The 16,321-nt window shown below is 44.1% G+C and overlaps 1 protein-coding gene across 4 annotated transcripts in view; it reads left to right on the top strand.

Moving 5' to 3' along the window:
* Positions 1–187: 187 nt before the first annotated feature.
* Positions 188–16,321, top strand: part of stard13b (StAR-related lipid transfer (START) domain containing 13b) — a 77,579-nt gene continuing 61,445 nt past the window's right edge. Inside the window, exons 1-4 of one of the 4 annotated variants that reach the window (XM_054793832.1) lie at positions 188–331; positions 2,822–4,335; positions 12,755–12,886; positions 14,799–14,918. In XM_054793832.1, coding sequence (XP_054649807.1) covers positions 2,929–4,335; positions 12,755–12,886; positions 14,799–14,918 — 1,659 coding nt within the window. In that variant the 5' untranslated portion in view covers positions 188–331; positions 2,822–2,928. Of the gene's footprint in view, positions 332–412; positions 2,609–2,821; positions 4,336–12,754; positions 12,887–14,532; positions 14,627–14,798; positions 14,919–16,321 lie in introns of those variants that run through there. The other 3 variants (XM_054793833.1, XM_054793831.1, XM_054793834.1) reach the window with 3 other exon arrangements.

Genomic DNA, 16,321 nt, shown 5'->3' with positions numbered 1-16,321 from the left:
CCACCTCCTCGCTCGTCCATACATATATACACGTTGCCAACTATCTCTCTGCCGCCTCTCCCTCCTTTTGCTTGCCTTTCCTCCTCCCTTTTCCCATCTCTCCTCACAAATACACATTCCCGCTCCCTCCTTGCGCATATTCTCAATGGTTTGCAGTGCTCCTGCAGCCCCCTTGGGGAAACACCAGTGCAGGAGGAGGAGGCGGAGGAGGTGATGTTAGCGATGACGAGCTCGTCTTCACGAAGTGTGAAGGACCTGACTGACCTTCTGTCCCGCGTTGTTTTGCCATGATGACATTGTTTGGGCAACACGTCTGTTCTCCCCCCAGCAGGTGAGGGTTCTGTGTTGTTGCTGACGCCGTGATGACGAATGAGATGTTTGTCCTTCTTGCCATTTAAATGTGCTGCCTTTATTAGATTCCTTTCTTTTTCCTGTTCAGCAGCGTAGTCATGCGGTACGAGTGATTGGCATGTTTTATTGTGCCGGATTCACGGATTTAGTGTACAACAGGTGGATCTGGAATACTCCAGTACTCCTCCTCCTACCTCGTTTAATCGTCTTGGAATGCCACTGGACACGACATGATTTAAGAGCGGACAGGCAGAGGTGAGAGAGAGAAGACTGGGGGGAAAGTGGAGACGGACAGGGAGAGAAGACAATACGCTACGCAAAGTGAAAGTATGACCAAACAACAGCAAGTTGTTGGGTTGTTGTGGATGGATAGAAGGGATAACAAAAGTGACAACATTTCCTGCCCATGCTGGTTTTGGTTTGAATTTGGTTTGATTTAACACAGTAACAACATTGGGCCTCATTCACGAAACGTTCTTACGCACAAATGTGTTCTTAAAGCCTTCTTACGAAGATTTTCGGCATTTACGAAACGTGTTCTTAACTCCCAGTTCTTAGATCTAAGAACAAATTCTACGAACGCTCAGGAGGACTCTTACGCACAAGCAAAGCTTGCACTTTCAATGCGCAATCGCCCTCATGATGGATTTTGCAACCTGATCCCAAAAAATGTAGTGCAAATAAAATATCCCAACAATGATTTATCATCAAAACAACTAAAATATACTCCATGGATAAATATATATTCAAATCCCAATTCATCAAAAAGAAAGTAGCTGGCTGGACGTGCGCTGCACAGAGAGAGAATGTAAAGGGACCATTAGATTTATTTGCTGAAAGCCACCAATATTTGATGTCCCGCTTCAGGCTTCAGGCTTCCCTCTCTGTTCTTGCAGGTGTGCAGGATCATCAGAATAACATCGCAATGAAACGTGGTGTGTCTATTGCGCACGTAGCACCCCCAGATAACGACACGCGCCCCCAGCCGCGTCTTGAGCCAGAGCACGGGGCTGCTGTATTAATTAGGCAGCGTCTAATCAAATGTAACCACAGAAAAAATACATTGTCACACACAAACTATGTATTTTGACTTTATTTTTCCATCATGATTGTGTAAATATTTTCTAGAGTTTCCGAAATGGTTTGGTTTCTGATTGATGGCCCACCTCCCGTTTCCTCCAGATCCCTCCGGTGCAGTCCAATCTTTTTTTTTAGTCTATTTTAAGTCAAACCACTTCTTTTTAACCTCTGCGGTGGTGCGTTTCTCCGTGGAAACGGCATTTATGTTTCCTGCAATGGTGCTCCATGCCGACTCTTTTTGGATGGCCTGATGACCGGTGGATACACGTGAAAATAAGGTGGTCTTGTGTTCGCTCACTCCTTGTAAAAGCACCTCTATTTCAGTACAATTTAACTTTTTCTTTCGTTTGTTGTCCAGCTGCTCCTCAGTCTTGCCCTTGCGCGTTGCCATCTCCGCCTCCAGCTGCCCGTTGCGCACGGCACATTTTTGACCTTATATAGGAAATAATAGGCGGTGACCTATGCAAATTAGGCCTTACATGCACGTGCATCGCAGTTGGCATTCATCAACCTAAGAACACCGGTGCCAACGATTATCCCTACTTAAGAACGTGTCGTGAATGTGGCGCAGTTTCCAACCCGCGCCTTCTTAAGTACACTTCTTAAGAAGACTTTTAAGAAGATGTTCGTGAATGAGGCCCAATAAGAGGGAGCAGGGAGACACGACCAGATCCTTCCAAGGGTATTCCTAGAGGCACGCTGAAGAGACAGTACTCAGCTTTGTTGTTTTTGAAAGTGGTGTCCAACTGATATGAGCGTGTTGTCCTTGTCTGACGTACTTGCTTTATCGGTTCGCGTCGTCAGAGCAAACATGCGTGGATGTGTGTGTGCTGGTGGAGGCGGTGAAGCAAGCGTCTCAAGGCCACTGCTCTGCCAGCTGCCAACATACTCATAGAAACAACCCGTCTGCAGGATAACGAGAAGAGGCAGGTTTGGTTTACAAAAGATCTTTTCGGGAAATGTGTTGATTGACCTGATGGAGGTTCCCTGCTCTGCTGAGGAAATCCCTTTGGAGATGATCACGATGACGATGGTGGAATGTTGTGTCTCAGAGCCATCCGAGGTGTGTTTTAAAGACGGGCCTGTAATGACGGGGTGAGCGGGATGTTAAGCACACTTGAGAGGCGACATCTTGCGTCCTGATGAATGGTGCGGGACGCTCTAAATCACCGTGCGGGTGAGAACAGTCAGATTCCTCTGAAGTTGTGATGTCAGCGCCGTCGAGCGTGAGACAGATCCAGACTTGAATGGCTCAGCCCGAGCCAGATGTTCACATTCACGGCGCGCAAGCACACACGTTCAGAGGCTGCATGTCACATTTGCGCTTGTGTCCTAGCAAACACAGAAGCACTGTCCACATCTACTGTCCTATTTTTTATTTCTCTTTCAGGTGGGCTCAATTGGACTGAGGATCTTAGATAACACGGCCTTGTCTTTTACTGGCAGCACGAGCACCCGTGGACATTAAATCATGAGAAACCGTACAAGATAATAACAATGGAGCTTCCGCCTGAGGTGCAGTTGGAGGGACATCCGTCTACACTCACAGCATCGAACAAATTGGCCTTTTCGACGCGAGGAGCGTCCGCAGAAAGTGCTGCAAACAGCTCACGGGACCTCACGGAGGACCATCTTCTTGAGGATCGATGCTGCTCAGAGTTGGATCGTCGAGACAACAGACTACAGGACGGTTCTGTTTGTGTCGGTCTTGAGAACCAGGGACTAGTAGAGGAAGTGTCGTCTCAGGAGCTTGGACAAAGAGATGCGTCGATATGGATTTCACCGCAGGACCACTGTGGTCTAAGTCCTGTCCAGGATCCATGCTCCCCGCAGTTGGAACAAAGTCAGAACGAACCGAAGAACAGTTCTGTTTGTGTTAGCCTTAATAACACAACAGAATATATTGAGGAAGTTGATGAAAATCTGAATTATCTGAGCTCTCATGAAGAACACTGTGGTCATCTTCCTGTCCCGGACCACAGAGGGGATAATCTTCTTCCTGAGGATCGACGCTGCTCAGATGTTCAACTGAGTCCTGATGTACTAAAGGGTGGTTCTAAGTCCTTAGAGCTCTGTGATGTCCTTGGAGGAACCCACGATAAAGACATGAATTTTCTGAGCTCATCTCAGGACCGTTGTGGTCATCTTCCAGTCCAAGATCTAGGATGCAATGACCATCTAGACGCTCCAGGCTGCTTGCAGTGGGAACTGGTACCTGATGGACTAATGGATGGTTGTGTTGATGTTGATCTTGATAAAGAGGAACTGGTAGAGGAGGTGCGCTTACAGGAGCAAGGACGCATTCTTGGAGATGCAGCTGAACACCTGAGATCACATCAGGACGAACGTGGTTCCCTTCCAGTCCAAGACCGACAATGCGATGATCCTCTCAAGGCTCAAGGCTGCTCACCACTAGCACCGGTTCCTGACGGACGAAAGGGCACTTCTGTTTTAGATGATCTGTGCTTACAGGAACAAGAACAAGGTGCTGAAATTCTTGGAGATGCAACCGAAGACCTCAACGGAATTGTGGTCTTCAAGCAATTAGAGACCATCTCAAATGGCTATGTCAATCAGACTTCTGAGGAACCTGTCCTCACCGACCCTAACTCAACTCCAGACCTGCCCCGCATCATCAAACACAAACAGAGCTCCATCACCTTCTCGGACTACGCAGAGCACTGCACTTGCATCAACGGCAGGTCTGATGAAGAGTCTTCACAGGAAGAGGAAGATGACGATCAGGGAGACTGCGACAACGACGAGGATGATGACGTGTTCCTGGAGCTGCCGCCCAGTAGGGAGCTCCAGACCAATCACAGAAAGAGGAAGGACGGCGCCCATGGCGTACCAGGAAGTGACCGATGTGGTTATGAAGCAGAGGCGGAAAACAGCAGCAAGGAGGTATGGAAAGACTTTGCATTGTTGTGGTGATCCGACCTGTGGGGCCATTAGTGTTTATCATGCTGGGGAGGACAACAGTCTGACCTTTGAATCTCTTCTCTATGAATCTTAAAAAGACCAAATTACAACTTTATTTATTCTTTTGTAATATGACAGTATTTCTCTTACAAAATCAACATTTTATTTTTGCAATATCATATATACAGTATATACGGTATATATATATATACTGTGTATATATATATATATATATATATATATATACTGTATACTGTATTATCTATATTATCTCAAAATTCAGACTTTTTCTTTAAATTCAAACGTTCTTGTAATATAATAACTTTATTCATGGAGTTTTTTCTCATCATAATAGTTATTAATCTGTGTCAGTGATAAAATTCAAACATTTTCCACTAAGAAATTATGAAAAAAAAGGCTCTTTTCTAATCTTAAAAGCAAAAGCAAAAACAGCGGATCTGCAGTAAAATGTATTTATGTATGTATGTATTTATTGATTTATTGGTGTCCATTTGTTTCGGCAGTTTCCTTCTTCATATCTCATTCCATCGTGCTGGTGCACCGAATATTTGGACACATTTGTAATATATTTTGTAATATATGTTTAACCATGAGTCCTACATTAGCCTAGCCAACCATCCTGCCATACATTTTCTATACAGCTTCTGCTGGAGCCTCCCCCAGCTGACTTTGGACGAGAGGTGGCGTACACCCTGGACTGGTCGCCAGCCACTCACAGGGCACATATAGACTAAGCACCTGAAAAGTACCCACCCATGCACGGGGAGAACATGCAAACATGCAAAATGTTTCCTGGTCACAATCTTTGTGTTTTTGGAGAATGCTGCTTAACTCAGCAGGTACATGTCCCTTGTACTTACAGCGATGTCACCGCCAAAGCCGTCGGGGCTTATGGTACACCAGGAAGGGCTTCACGAGCGCACACGTTTGTGGCCATCACTGCAGTCCACTGTGACTTCTTGACGTGTGTGAAATGTGAAATCCAGCAGGAACGCAAACATCCTCTGTTTTCCCTCCACTCCCTCGATGTTTTCTCAAGTTTTCTTGTCCGGAAGTGGCCTTTTCATACAACCTTTGACCCTCTGTATTGGCCAGTTAAAAGTCACGTGTACCCGTGCTGAGCGGTTATCTGTAGCGGCGTATCAAATGGCATGTCAGTGTCACGGCTGTGAGTGCAGATAACGGCTGGCGTGAAGATGAGCCTCTTCAGGGTGGCGCAAACGCTTGCGCGTCAGCGTGCTGAGAGACACTGGTGTTCCTTGAAAAGCAGAGGAAGAATGCGTGGAATCCAGGCGGCCTGTTGTAAATATTACCAAATGGCAGCGTCGCTCTCTAGCTTCCGTGTCACATGGAAACATTTGTACACATGGAATAGGAGTCTTACAAATGCCTTACACATTCCAAGAGAAAGAAATATACGGTAGTGTTAGTAGCGGGGATGTCCCGATCCGATCTTCCGATCCGAGCTATATTTTGAAGATCCAATAATATCGGCTTCTGCCATGAGATCGGGCCCATCCGGTTACCGTATCACATTGGTAACACCGAGCCACACTCCAACACGGTAGGTGCGGTGATGCGCCTCAAAGCTGGTCGCCACTCGACTCTCGCCACCCGCAAGAAGAAGAAAACGCAACGCCACCATGTAGACATGTCGTCCGCGGTGTACCGTGGTGGAGTTAGCTTCAGGATGGCCGTCTGATACTGGGCTACTAGCTACAGCGGCAGTTCCCCCTCACTGTGCTCGGACTGCTGTGTCATGGTGCGGGGAGCTCACATACTAGGGACCGTCAATAAATTACTATTGCGTTGAAGAGAGTTCACCATGTCAAATGATTAGTCCTACCCTAAAAGGATTTTGCACACCCATTTTCTCCAATGTAATCTTTTATTGGATTTAGTTTGTTACAAAAGCCAAACGATATTATTGGCCAGCAATACTTGGGTTGCATTGTTTTTAATGCTTTGAAGAGCTATTTGCATAAACCACATTCAATTCCACAAATTCATGTTTGGCACAAAAGCTGATTATTTCCACAAAAAAAAGCATCGGTACCGGATCGGATTGGCAAGGCTCTAAAAAAAAATCGGATTGGATCGGGACATCCCTAGTTAGTAGTACTGTATATGTAGAGCTAGACTGTATAGAGTACGGAGCTGCAACAATTAAAGGATGAATTGATGATTTAATTGATTATCCAGGTGACAATTTTGGTATTTGATTGTTTTTTTAATTTAAAAATAGGAATATCCTCCGGTTTCAGACTCTCAGATGTGAATATTTTTACACCTCATTGATGAAAGCAGACGTGCTGTCTTTGTGCTTTCGTCCATGCAAGTTATTCACACACATCAGCCTTGACTTTGGAAAGCAGGGACGGACGTTTTTGCCTCTTCTCTGATACGTTGCGGACCAAAGCACGAACTGTTTGTGTTTGGTTCACATTGATTTGGTCTCAATTAATCGAAAATAACAAGCAGATTAATTGATTAATCGTCAGTTGCAGCCCGAGTGTAAAGGGCTACACTGAAAAGGCTTATACTGTGTATTGCATTTAGAAAAACACGTAATAAAAATAAGACTAAAGTCATAGTCGACTTTATTCTCTTCTATTCTTTTCAAAATTGTACTTTTTTAAACAACTTTTTTCTGGCAAAACTGTATTGTTATTTTCTTCACATTATGACCTTATTATGGAAACCTTATTATTACCATTTTTACATGTAAAATTGCAGCGGTACTTTCATAATATTATGACTATGGAAATATTACCACTTTTTAGTGTAAATCTGCTGTTATTTTCACAATATTTGGCCATACAGTATTATCATTTACAATATTAGAATATGACTTTATACTCTTTACTTTATTTTTGCTGCTTTTTTGTGTAATACAGTATTTCACTTTTTTTCTTGCAAAAGACTTCAGACTTTGTGCTTGTAATATTCCACTTTCTTTCTGACAAATCATCGTAATATTGTGACATTTTTTCTTCTTGCTATCATATGACTTTGCTTTGGAATATTTGGAGGCTTTGCAGCATTGCTCTTGTGAAAGACACTTTTATCTTAATATTAGAACCTTATTCTTGCATTATCACAGCATTTTTCCTTTGCAAAATTACAAATGCATTTTTAAAATAAAAGAAGATGTCATTAAAGCGGGCAAGATTAAAATGTACTGAAAATCAGGAAACACCTCACTCTATTCCATCATGGGGACTAAAGCAATTGTCAACTTTGACCATAAGGGGGCGATATTTGCATGATTTTTCGTCTCGTGTCATCTCCCAGCCTGCTTGCATGATGGAGCTCATCCTGAAGACTTCCAGAAACTTGACGTTGAGTATCCAGGTAGCTGCTGGCCTTTTGCACGATTGGCTGCAGCGTCAGACTGGCTAACACAACTCCATGGTGATCTGTGGCACTCTTTGTGGGTGGCGAGCGAGCAGGCAGCCAGCCCAGATCCCCTCACACTCCAGCTCCTCATTTCCATGTCAAAGACACAATGTTGGGCCTCTCACTGTTGGCCAATTTGTGCTGATAAAGTTATAGTTGTCCCCCACAAGATAACATGGAGGCATTCATCTCAATTGGACTGACTCATAGCAGCCTTGTTGTCATGGCGCCAGGATGCATGGATGCATGGATGGATGGATGGATGGATGGATGAATGGATGGATGGATGGATGGAGGGATGGATGGATGGATGGATGGATGGATGGATGGATGGATGGATGGATGGGAGAAAGGCCAGGATGAGATGGTCTCACTCAAACCTCCTTTGGAATCTGGTTTATTCTCCGTGGCTGCGTCCTAAAAACTGTGTGGCTGTCACGGTGCAGACAAAGAGATAGTGTGTGTCTGTGTGTGTGTCTGTGTGTGTGTCTGTGTGTGTGTGTGTGTGAGGCATGACTTTCTTGCAGGACGCTAGGGCCTCGCGTTTCCTGTCGGACTTTTTTTTTTTTTTTTTACTCCAACTTTTCTTGTTCTGTGACTTGAGGAGAATTTCACTACTTTGACTTTTATGGTCCTTCAAAAAAAGTAGAAATTTCCAGCCTTTTTGCTTGTGATCCTTGAATCCAGGGTTGTCCAAAGTGCAGCTGGGGGCCACTTGTGGGCTCATTTTTTGTTATTTTGTTATTTGTCTCCTGTCCTGCAGCACATTACAGAAACAAAATGTAACCAAAAAAAGCAAAAACTGGGGAAAAAAAACCTTAGCAAAAAGGTCCAGAGCTGAATTGCTGATACTAATCTTGAAGGATAACACAAAGCTTTGTCTTTAAAAATATGCAGTATATAACATTTTTGGAAACTTTTTTCAAAATAAAAAAAATGTATACAAATATCAAGGTGGCCTCCTTCGTCCTTTGATTTTTTTTCTATATAACTATAGAACTATGTATTTCAAATGTTTAAGTCAAAAATATATACATACTTAATAGCTTTTTTAAATATTTTCCTTTCTTTAAGCCCTATTTAGCTGCATGAGAGAGTCTGTATATTCAAATTATATTTGACATGTGAATAATAATAAAAAGTGATAAGTGATTTTTTTAAATAAAAAAATTAAATATTATATATAATATACATTATATTATATATACAGTAATAAAAAAGTCATTATTTCATATTCACATGATAATCGTATGTCTTTTCTAATATTTATACTTACATTTTCACACATTTTCATGTTTTCTTTAACTTTTTTTAGCAGCACAAGACGGTCAAAATATTAGAAGCAGCTTTCCCAATAGTTGCATTGAGCGGCATCTACTGTACTTGAAGTAGTGTAGTGTACTTAAACAGGAAGAGGACATCAGAGGTGGGATTTTTTTCAGTGTTTTTGCCATCAGTGCTGCTTGAGACACCACCGAAGGTCAAATATGAAAGCGAGAGGCAAGGACCTATGCGAGATATCACGCTGTCTAAACACGTCGCTTCTTTTCCTCTCTCGCTGACCCCAGGTGACATCTTCAGCCCTGGGGAGGGTCAGCGGGGGATTAGCCAGGTTTAGGTCAGTCCTCTGGGATTGAGTGGTTCAAAAAAAGAAAAGTGCGGGGTCAGCTGACTTCTTGGCGGTCAGAGGGGAAAATGCATGGTCTGGGGTCCGCCTCCTTAAATCTTCAGAGCATTTCAAATGTGGGCAACGCGATATTGAAGGAGCACTGAAACAATAGTCCAACACAACAAGCCAAAATATGAACAATTGTTTGGGAGAAAAATGACACAAATGGAGCCAATGTTTTGGGGACACAGTTTTACATTTTTCATTGATAAAATCAGAATATTATTGGAAGAAAGATCATTTCACAAGAAAAAACCAGTAATACCAATGATACTAATGCATACTGAATGATAGACTTGTATGAGGTGCTAGGATTGAAACAACAACTGATAAGGACCTGAAATATAGAAATCAATATAGAATTCATCTGTTATGAAAAATGAATCATATGTCCAATATTATTCCATAAGCTCATTTCCTGTAAATAATGAATAACCATTTTAGTAAACTTTCCTTGACAAAGTCTTTGGGGCTGAGATTCTTTGCTGCATCCCAGGAGGATTCTGTGAGGTCAAACACGGGAGTCAACGAGAAGTGGAGTTTGGTTTTCGATGTCATGGCGTTGAACATCATGTATGATGTGTGTTATGATGTACGTAGGTCGATGCGTCTGCTAGCACACACATGATGTATGCTAGCAGACCAGTCCGATGACTGCCATGATGGTTTGGTGACTTTTGATGATTTATGAGGCCCAGCCTACACATCTTGAGGCCCCCGTGAGGATGCTCTATTTATACACACTGTCTGTGTCGGGGGGAGCAGTGAGTTCCATCACTCTCCACTTGGCACACCTTCCTGCTCTGCTCTTTCACCCCCCTAGAAGTGGCAGAGCAGATCACATTTCCATGTGGAGCATCTCAACCTGACCACAAAGCCTCTTTTTCTTTTTGCTTCAGCATTTGTTTAAGTTGACAAACTCAAGCGTCATCTCTCGGTGCACCTGCACCGTTTGTTACAAATACAAACATAATCATGCTGGCTTCTCATTCACACCACGGAACAATACTGAGGCTGCAGTGCAGCAGACACACGGCTGATTCTCATACGGTCAGCCTCCCATGCAGAGGAAGAAAGTTCATAAAAATACAGCTGTCTACACTACATCTACACCACAGCTGTCCTATCGAGTCTGACTGATGTGTGTCCCACCTAGTCTTTGAGCATGAACTAGACCAGAGCTGTCCTATCTAGTCTGACTGATGTGTGTCCCACCTAGTCTTTGAGCATGAACTAGACCAGAGCTGTCCTATCTAGTCTGACTGATGTGTGTCCCACCTAGTCTTTGAGCATGAACTAGACTAGATGGATCATTCAAATTCAAATGAAATATGAACTTTTGTTCAGAGAGAAATGAGAAAATGTTCATGTCTGTCTGAGAAAGGTGTATAAATTGTATGGTGAGGGGTTTTGCAGCCTTAAAGCAAATATAATAATTGTAAACAAAGTTGGCTACTTCAAGTTATGTCACCAAAAAGGTGTCTACTAGCTTAGAAGTGCTACAGCTTTGCCCTTTAAAGGAATATTGGGATTTTGCCCATCATCCACAATCGTAATACGAGATATGAACACACACACACTGAAAAGCTGCTAGCACGAGGCAGCTAATAATGCAATGTAACGCGATCCAGCTATTCTAGCTCTCTATCAAAACAACGTTTTATCCTTTTATCTCCACGCTGTGAGCTTGTAGTAACACAGGAGCACATTCATCACAACATGGAATACTTCCCTCAACTACAGCAGCATAGAGGGAGCCGCCGCCGACTACTTTTCACGTTTTACACCCCCCAGGCGGAGAATAATGTTGCTGTAATAAATAAATGTACTGTAACTGTAATAATGTTACAGTGAACCACTAAGCGAAGGGCTAGCAAACTGCAGCCCGCGGGCCACGACAGGCCCGCCAAGCGTCTTAATCCGGCCCACCGGGCATTTCCAATTTCCATTTTTTAAACCTCTAACATCGAAACTGTAGCCAGCAACTTGATTTACAGTGCTATTGTGTGAAAGTAGTCACATGCAATCTGTAGCTTGTACAAAAAAAGGGGTCCATGTACACGGCGCACAAAGTAACCTAGCTACTGCACCATGTGGGCATACAAATGAATATCTGCGCATGCCAAAAAAACCACCCATATATTCCCACCGCAAGGCATGCTGGGTAGCTTGTGGTACTCTTTCTCCCAACACCCACGCCCTCTACAAGAAGGGCCAGAGTCGCCTCCACCTGCTGAGGAGACTGAGGTCCTTTGGTGTGTGCAGGACTCTCTTACGGACCTTCTATGACTCTGTGGTGGCCTCAGCCATCTTCTATGCTGTGGGCTGCTGGAGAGGGGGCAGCACGGACAGGGACAGGAGCAGGATCAATAGACTGATCAGGAGAGCGAGCTCTGTCCTGGACGGTCCTCTGGACTCCGTGGAGGAAGTGGGGGAGAGAAGGATGTTGGCTAAGCTGACATCCATCATGGACAACACCTCTCACCTGCTACATGACACTGTGGGTTCCCTTAGCAGCTCCTTCAGCAGCAGACTGTTACACCCACGGTGTAAGAAGGAGAGGTTCCACAGGTCCTTCATACCGACCGCTGTCAGGCTCTACAACACCTGCGCCACCTGAACCATGTTGTAGTCAATATTCATTCTTTACTTGCGTATCTTGCTTGCCGCTGTAACAAGTGAATTTCCCCGCTGTGGGATAAATAAAGTACAGATACAAATAACATTTTGCCGTGTTTGTCACATGTTTGCATACGTTGAGGAGGTCGTCAGAGAAGTGAACAAGGAGGAGCTAACATAGTCTTGATATCCAATATTTATTGCTAATATGTCATATTGTTGTTGCCGCTGGATGACCCAACATGCTTTGCGGGCGTTTGGAATAAGTGATGTGTTATGTTTAGCAGTTAGTTGTTGTTTATCACCCATGTGCTAGTAGTAGTTGATGTATGTGATGCGTTTACTTGCTCTGAATGCGTTGTGTTTTCGTTTCGTTGCACCGTGAGCAAGTATGTTGTTCTGTTTGATGACCACCTGTATAAAGGCGACCCCCCTGCCAAATTTGCCACCCCTTTTTGTTATCTGCCACCCCTGCACTAAGCCATTCTCATAGCGTTAGCGTGTAGCACCGGTGCTAAACATTTCATTGACAAAATAAAAACATAACAAAACAATCACTAACAATGTCCGCTCTCGTTGGGACCCCGACTGGTGGGATGACGTGTCTTTCAGCACAAGACTTGTGCTCCCTGTTGAGCTGCTAAATTTCATTCAAACTCACATGAGATGTTTCTCCCCTCTTGTGTTCCGCAGCTGAAGTCTCCCTGGTGTGAGTCCATGAGCCAACTGATGAGGAAACTGGACCAGCTCAATTTGGACATCGAGGAGGCTCTGAGTGCGGGCTCCTCGCCCTCGGACACACCTTGCACCGCCCGCAAGAAACCGGTGAGTCTCTGAAACAATCAAAGGTAGCGTACCGTGAAAACAAACATATCAAACGTTGCAAGTGTGAAGGCTGAGGACATGCAGTCCTGTGAAAACCGAATGACATTTGTGGCGCCCCCTATGGGTTGTGTTCAAAGTGCTTTGTAAGACATACAGTACAGTAGACGCCCCTACGTAAATAATCCGTTCCAAGAACCTTCATGTTATAGGGATTTTATGTTATACGAAGCGTAAAATACATGTAAATAGCCTAATCCGTTCCAAAATCTTCCCAAACTCACACATTTGGGCCTTCAAAATATTCCAAGTCCACCAAATATGGTGGGAAAATATAAGAAAACTGCATAAACATTATAGAGTAACATTCCAATATAAAATAAGGTAAATAAGACCTAATGGTCGATGGGGAACGCTTTGTTTTGATTGACAACTTTTCCCTTTTTTTCTTACCACTTACACTTGGTTTAGGGCCCATGACTCCGCTCATTTTAACACAAAGAAAAGTAAACAAATTAAGAAGAGATTTCAATGCGTGCGAACTAGTTTAAGGGCGACTACGATGAGGAAGGGAGCTCACACACAAACATGGACGCGCTGGATAAGTCAGCCAATGAGATAAGAGCGTAGGCGGTGCCCCGATCGTCAGCCAATGAGATGAGAGCGTAGGCGGTGCCCTGATAATCAGCCAATGAGAGCGTGAAGCCAGAAGGCGTCACCAAGTGTACTCTGTTAGTCTCTCTGTCGCTTGCACGGACTTGACGCTTTACGTTATATGGAATTCCTTACGTAATACGATGCAAAAACTTTACATCAATTCTTTACGTTCAGTGGAATTTACATAAAAAGTTTACCTTATGCGAGGTACTACTGTATTTGCATTCATGCAATAGAAATACCCCTCAAGTTTTAGAATCATACGTAAGCAGCTGTCACTGGCTTACATGACAGCTGCTGAGCCTCGCCTGTGCCCTGTCAAGACCTTTTGCTCCATGGCTGCCTTGTTTTTCAACCAATCTTGCTCAAATTTGACACACGTGCTTGTCAGGCCCCTAAAGGTACGCACCAGATTTTAAAATGACTAAAACTACTGTGGGTAGTCTTGTATCAATCCAGCTTAATGACAGCGCCACCATGTGGTGTATTTGCCAGAGCAATAATAGCACAAGCAGCAGTTCGGGAGTAGAAGAGTTCGTTGGTGTTGTCACGTGACTGCGGTGTTATTGACATGTGTTGTGTGAAGAAGCCTGTTGGTTGGACATCAGAACATTCCTGCATTCTCGGTCATGCTGTCAGTCTTTCTTCAGTCTTTACCGTCCTCCGTCCAGCAGCGTTATTCAGCCCAGTAGTGAATGTGCAGCCAGCTGGCTTTGATGTAAGGACGTTGTCTTCTTCTAGTTCCATCTGAGGACACGGCCCCCGCTCGGACATAGCCATCTTTGTCGGGCCGCCCTTGTGACTTTGCTGTGTTTTGGTCTGCACGTCCTCAGCCAAGAACAGGCGGCCGTTGTGCTCCCGGAGGTAGCATTTAGGGACAAAAGTCTTCTTTAGGGGTCCATGTGTGTGAGGCTACACAGAGGAGCTGTTGTGTTTCGTATGATGGGGCTCTTTAGGAATGGTTCTGAGGGGCTTGTATGCCTGGCAGCCATCTGCAGAACCATCCCAAGCATTCAGTGGTGCTGGCTGTAAGGAATGACAGGCGACCGGGCCAGACGAGACATCTTTACTGGCATATTTGACAAGGTCACAGTCTCTGTCCTCTCAAAGGAGCGTCTTTGTGTGCTTCTGTCACGCTCAACGGCCACCATAGACGTTTTTGTTTTCTTTTACCGCCACCATCCTGTCCTGTCCAGGTCTGGTCTGGTCCAGTTTGGACAGAGATTGGGTCTTGAATGTTGTTGTGATGTTGTTTCAGCGCTCCACTTTGGACCGAAACCTGAATGAGCGAGCTCCGAGAAGGGAATGGCCGAGCCAAAGCAGGTCTTGTCTTCCTCGCGGCGCCTCTGTGGGAACGAGGACGAGAAGCAAGAAGGCGGTAAGTGTTTTGACTACTTGCGTCCCCGATGGTCCGATCTAACCTGATGAGGTGTAGCTATGTCATTAGCATCCTTTTAGTGCTACCAGCCTGCACATAGCGCACAGAAGTGATATTAATACAAGCCGCACGGTGGCCGAGTGGTTAGCATGTTGGCCACAGTCAGGCTGGGCATTTCTGTGTGGAGTCTGCATGTTCACCCCGTGTGGGTTTTCTCCTTGTACTCCGGTTTCCTCCCACATTCCAAAAACATGCATGTTAGCTTCATTGGAGACTCTAAATGGTCCATAGGTATGAATGTGATTGGTTGTCTATATGTGCCCTGCCATTGGCTGCCCACCAGTCCAGGGTGTACCCCGCCTCTCACCCCAAGTCAGCTGGGATAGGCTCCAGCATACCCGTGACCCGATTACCCCCAAGACTCCCATGTGGATTAAGTGGCATAGACAAATGAATGATGATGATACAAGTAATACTACTAAAACTAGCAGTAACAATAGTAATACCTTATATTTGACTAAATATAACCATTCTAAAAACTATTTTTTCAAATGAAAAATCTTTTATATCTTTTATTTGATTTCTTTCATTTTATTCATGTTTATATCTAATAATAGTAATAATTATTTGTAGTAATTAAAAATATGATATTCATAATTGAATTACCATTTATTTAATAGTAATAAAAACACTAGAATCAATTCATATTTTATTATTTTAACATTATTTTGCGCCTCCCTTTTACCTATTTGTTGGGCCCCATGGCAGTCAGGGGACCTTGGAATTGTCCTACCCTTTCCCCCTTATATGGCAACCCTGGCCAGTAGCACTCGTCATAAATCTATTGAAACATTTACAGTTCATCCATGTGATTGATATCGGCCAATTTCCCTCTTGGATGATCGGCATCGGAATCGGCAGCATAAAACCCTGATCGGGACGTCCCATTATGACTTCATGATCAGACCATATCGCTGTCTAATCCAATTCCTCTGCGTGCAGGTTCAAAGCTCAGCGTGTGTGTCGAATATCGCACTTTAAATTTCATTTCAAGTTGAATCCAGATCTGATCCAGATTGTGCATTTGGTGCAGACACAAAAACAAATGCGGTTCACCATGTTTCAACACATGCGGTGTACAGATATTTCTGTCAAATATCACCAGCTCAGGTTGTAATGTTTCATGTTCAATTTCGTCCAATTCTAGAAATACGCTCAAAAGATTCTCCAGGGAACAAATGTTCCTGCTCCTGCATTTCTCTTGAAGTGAAGTTTGTCTCTGGAATCAGATGCCAGCTGCCCCTTTGGAAACACGCCACTTGAAAATGGTGACACATCGCGGGTTAAAACAGCTGGGAATGTTTCATGGATGTGCCGACAGGACAAGGCTGCCAGGTGACCTT

The sequence above is a fragment of the Dunckerocampus dactyliophorus genome, chromosome 12 (assembly GCF_027744805.1).
Source record: "Dunckerocampus dactyliophorus isolate RoL2022-P2 chromosome 12, RoL_Ddac_1.1, whole genome shotgun sequence".
NCBI lineage: Eukaryota > Metazoa > Chordata > Actinopteri > Syngnathiformes > Syngnathidae > Dunckerocampus > Dunckerocampus dactyliophorus.
Note: the sequence above shows the minus strand (reverse complement) of the source record. Positions and strands in the feature narration are given on the sequence as shown.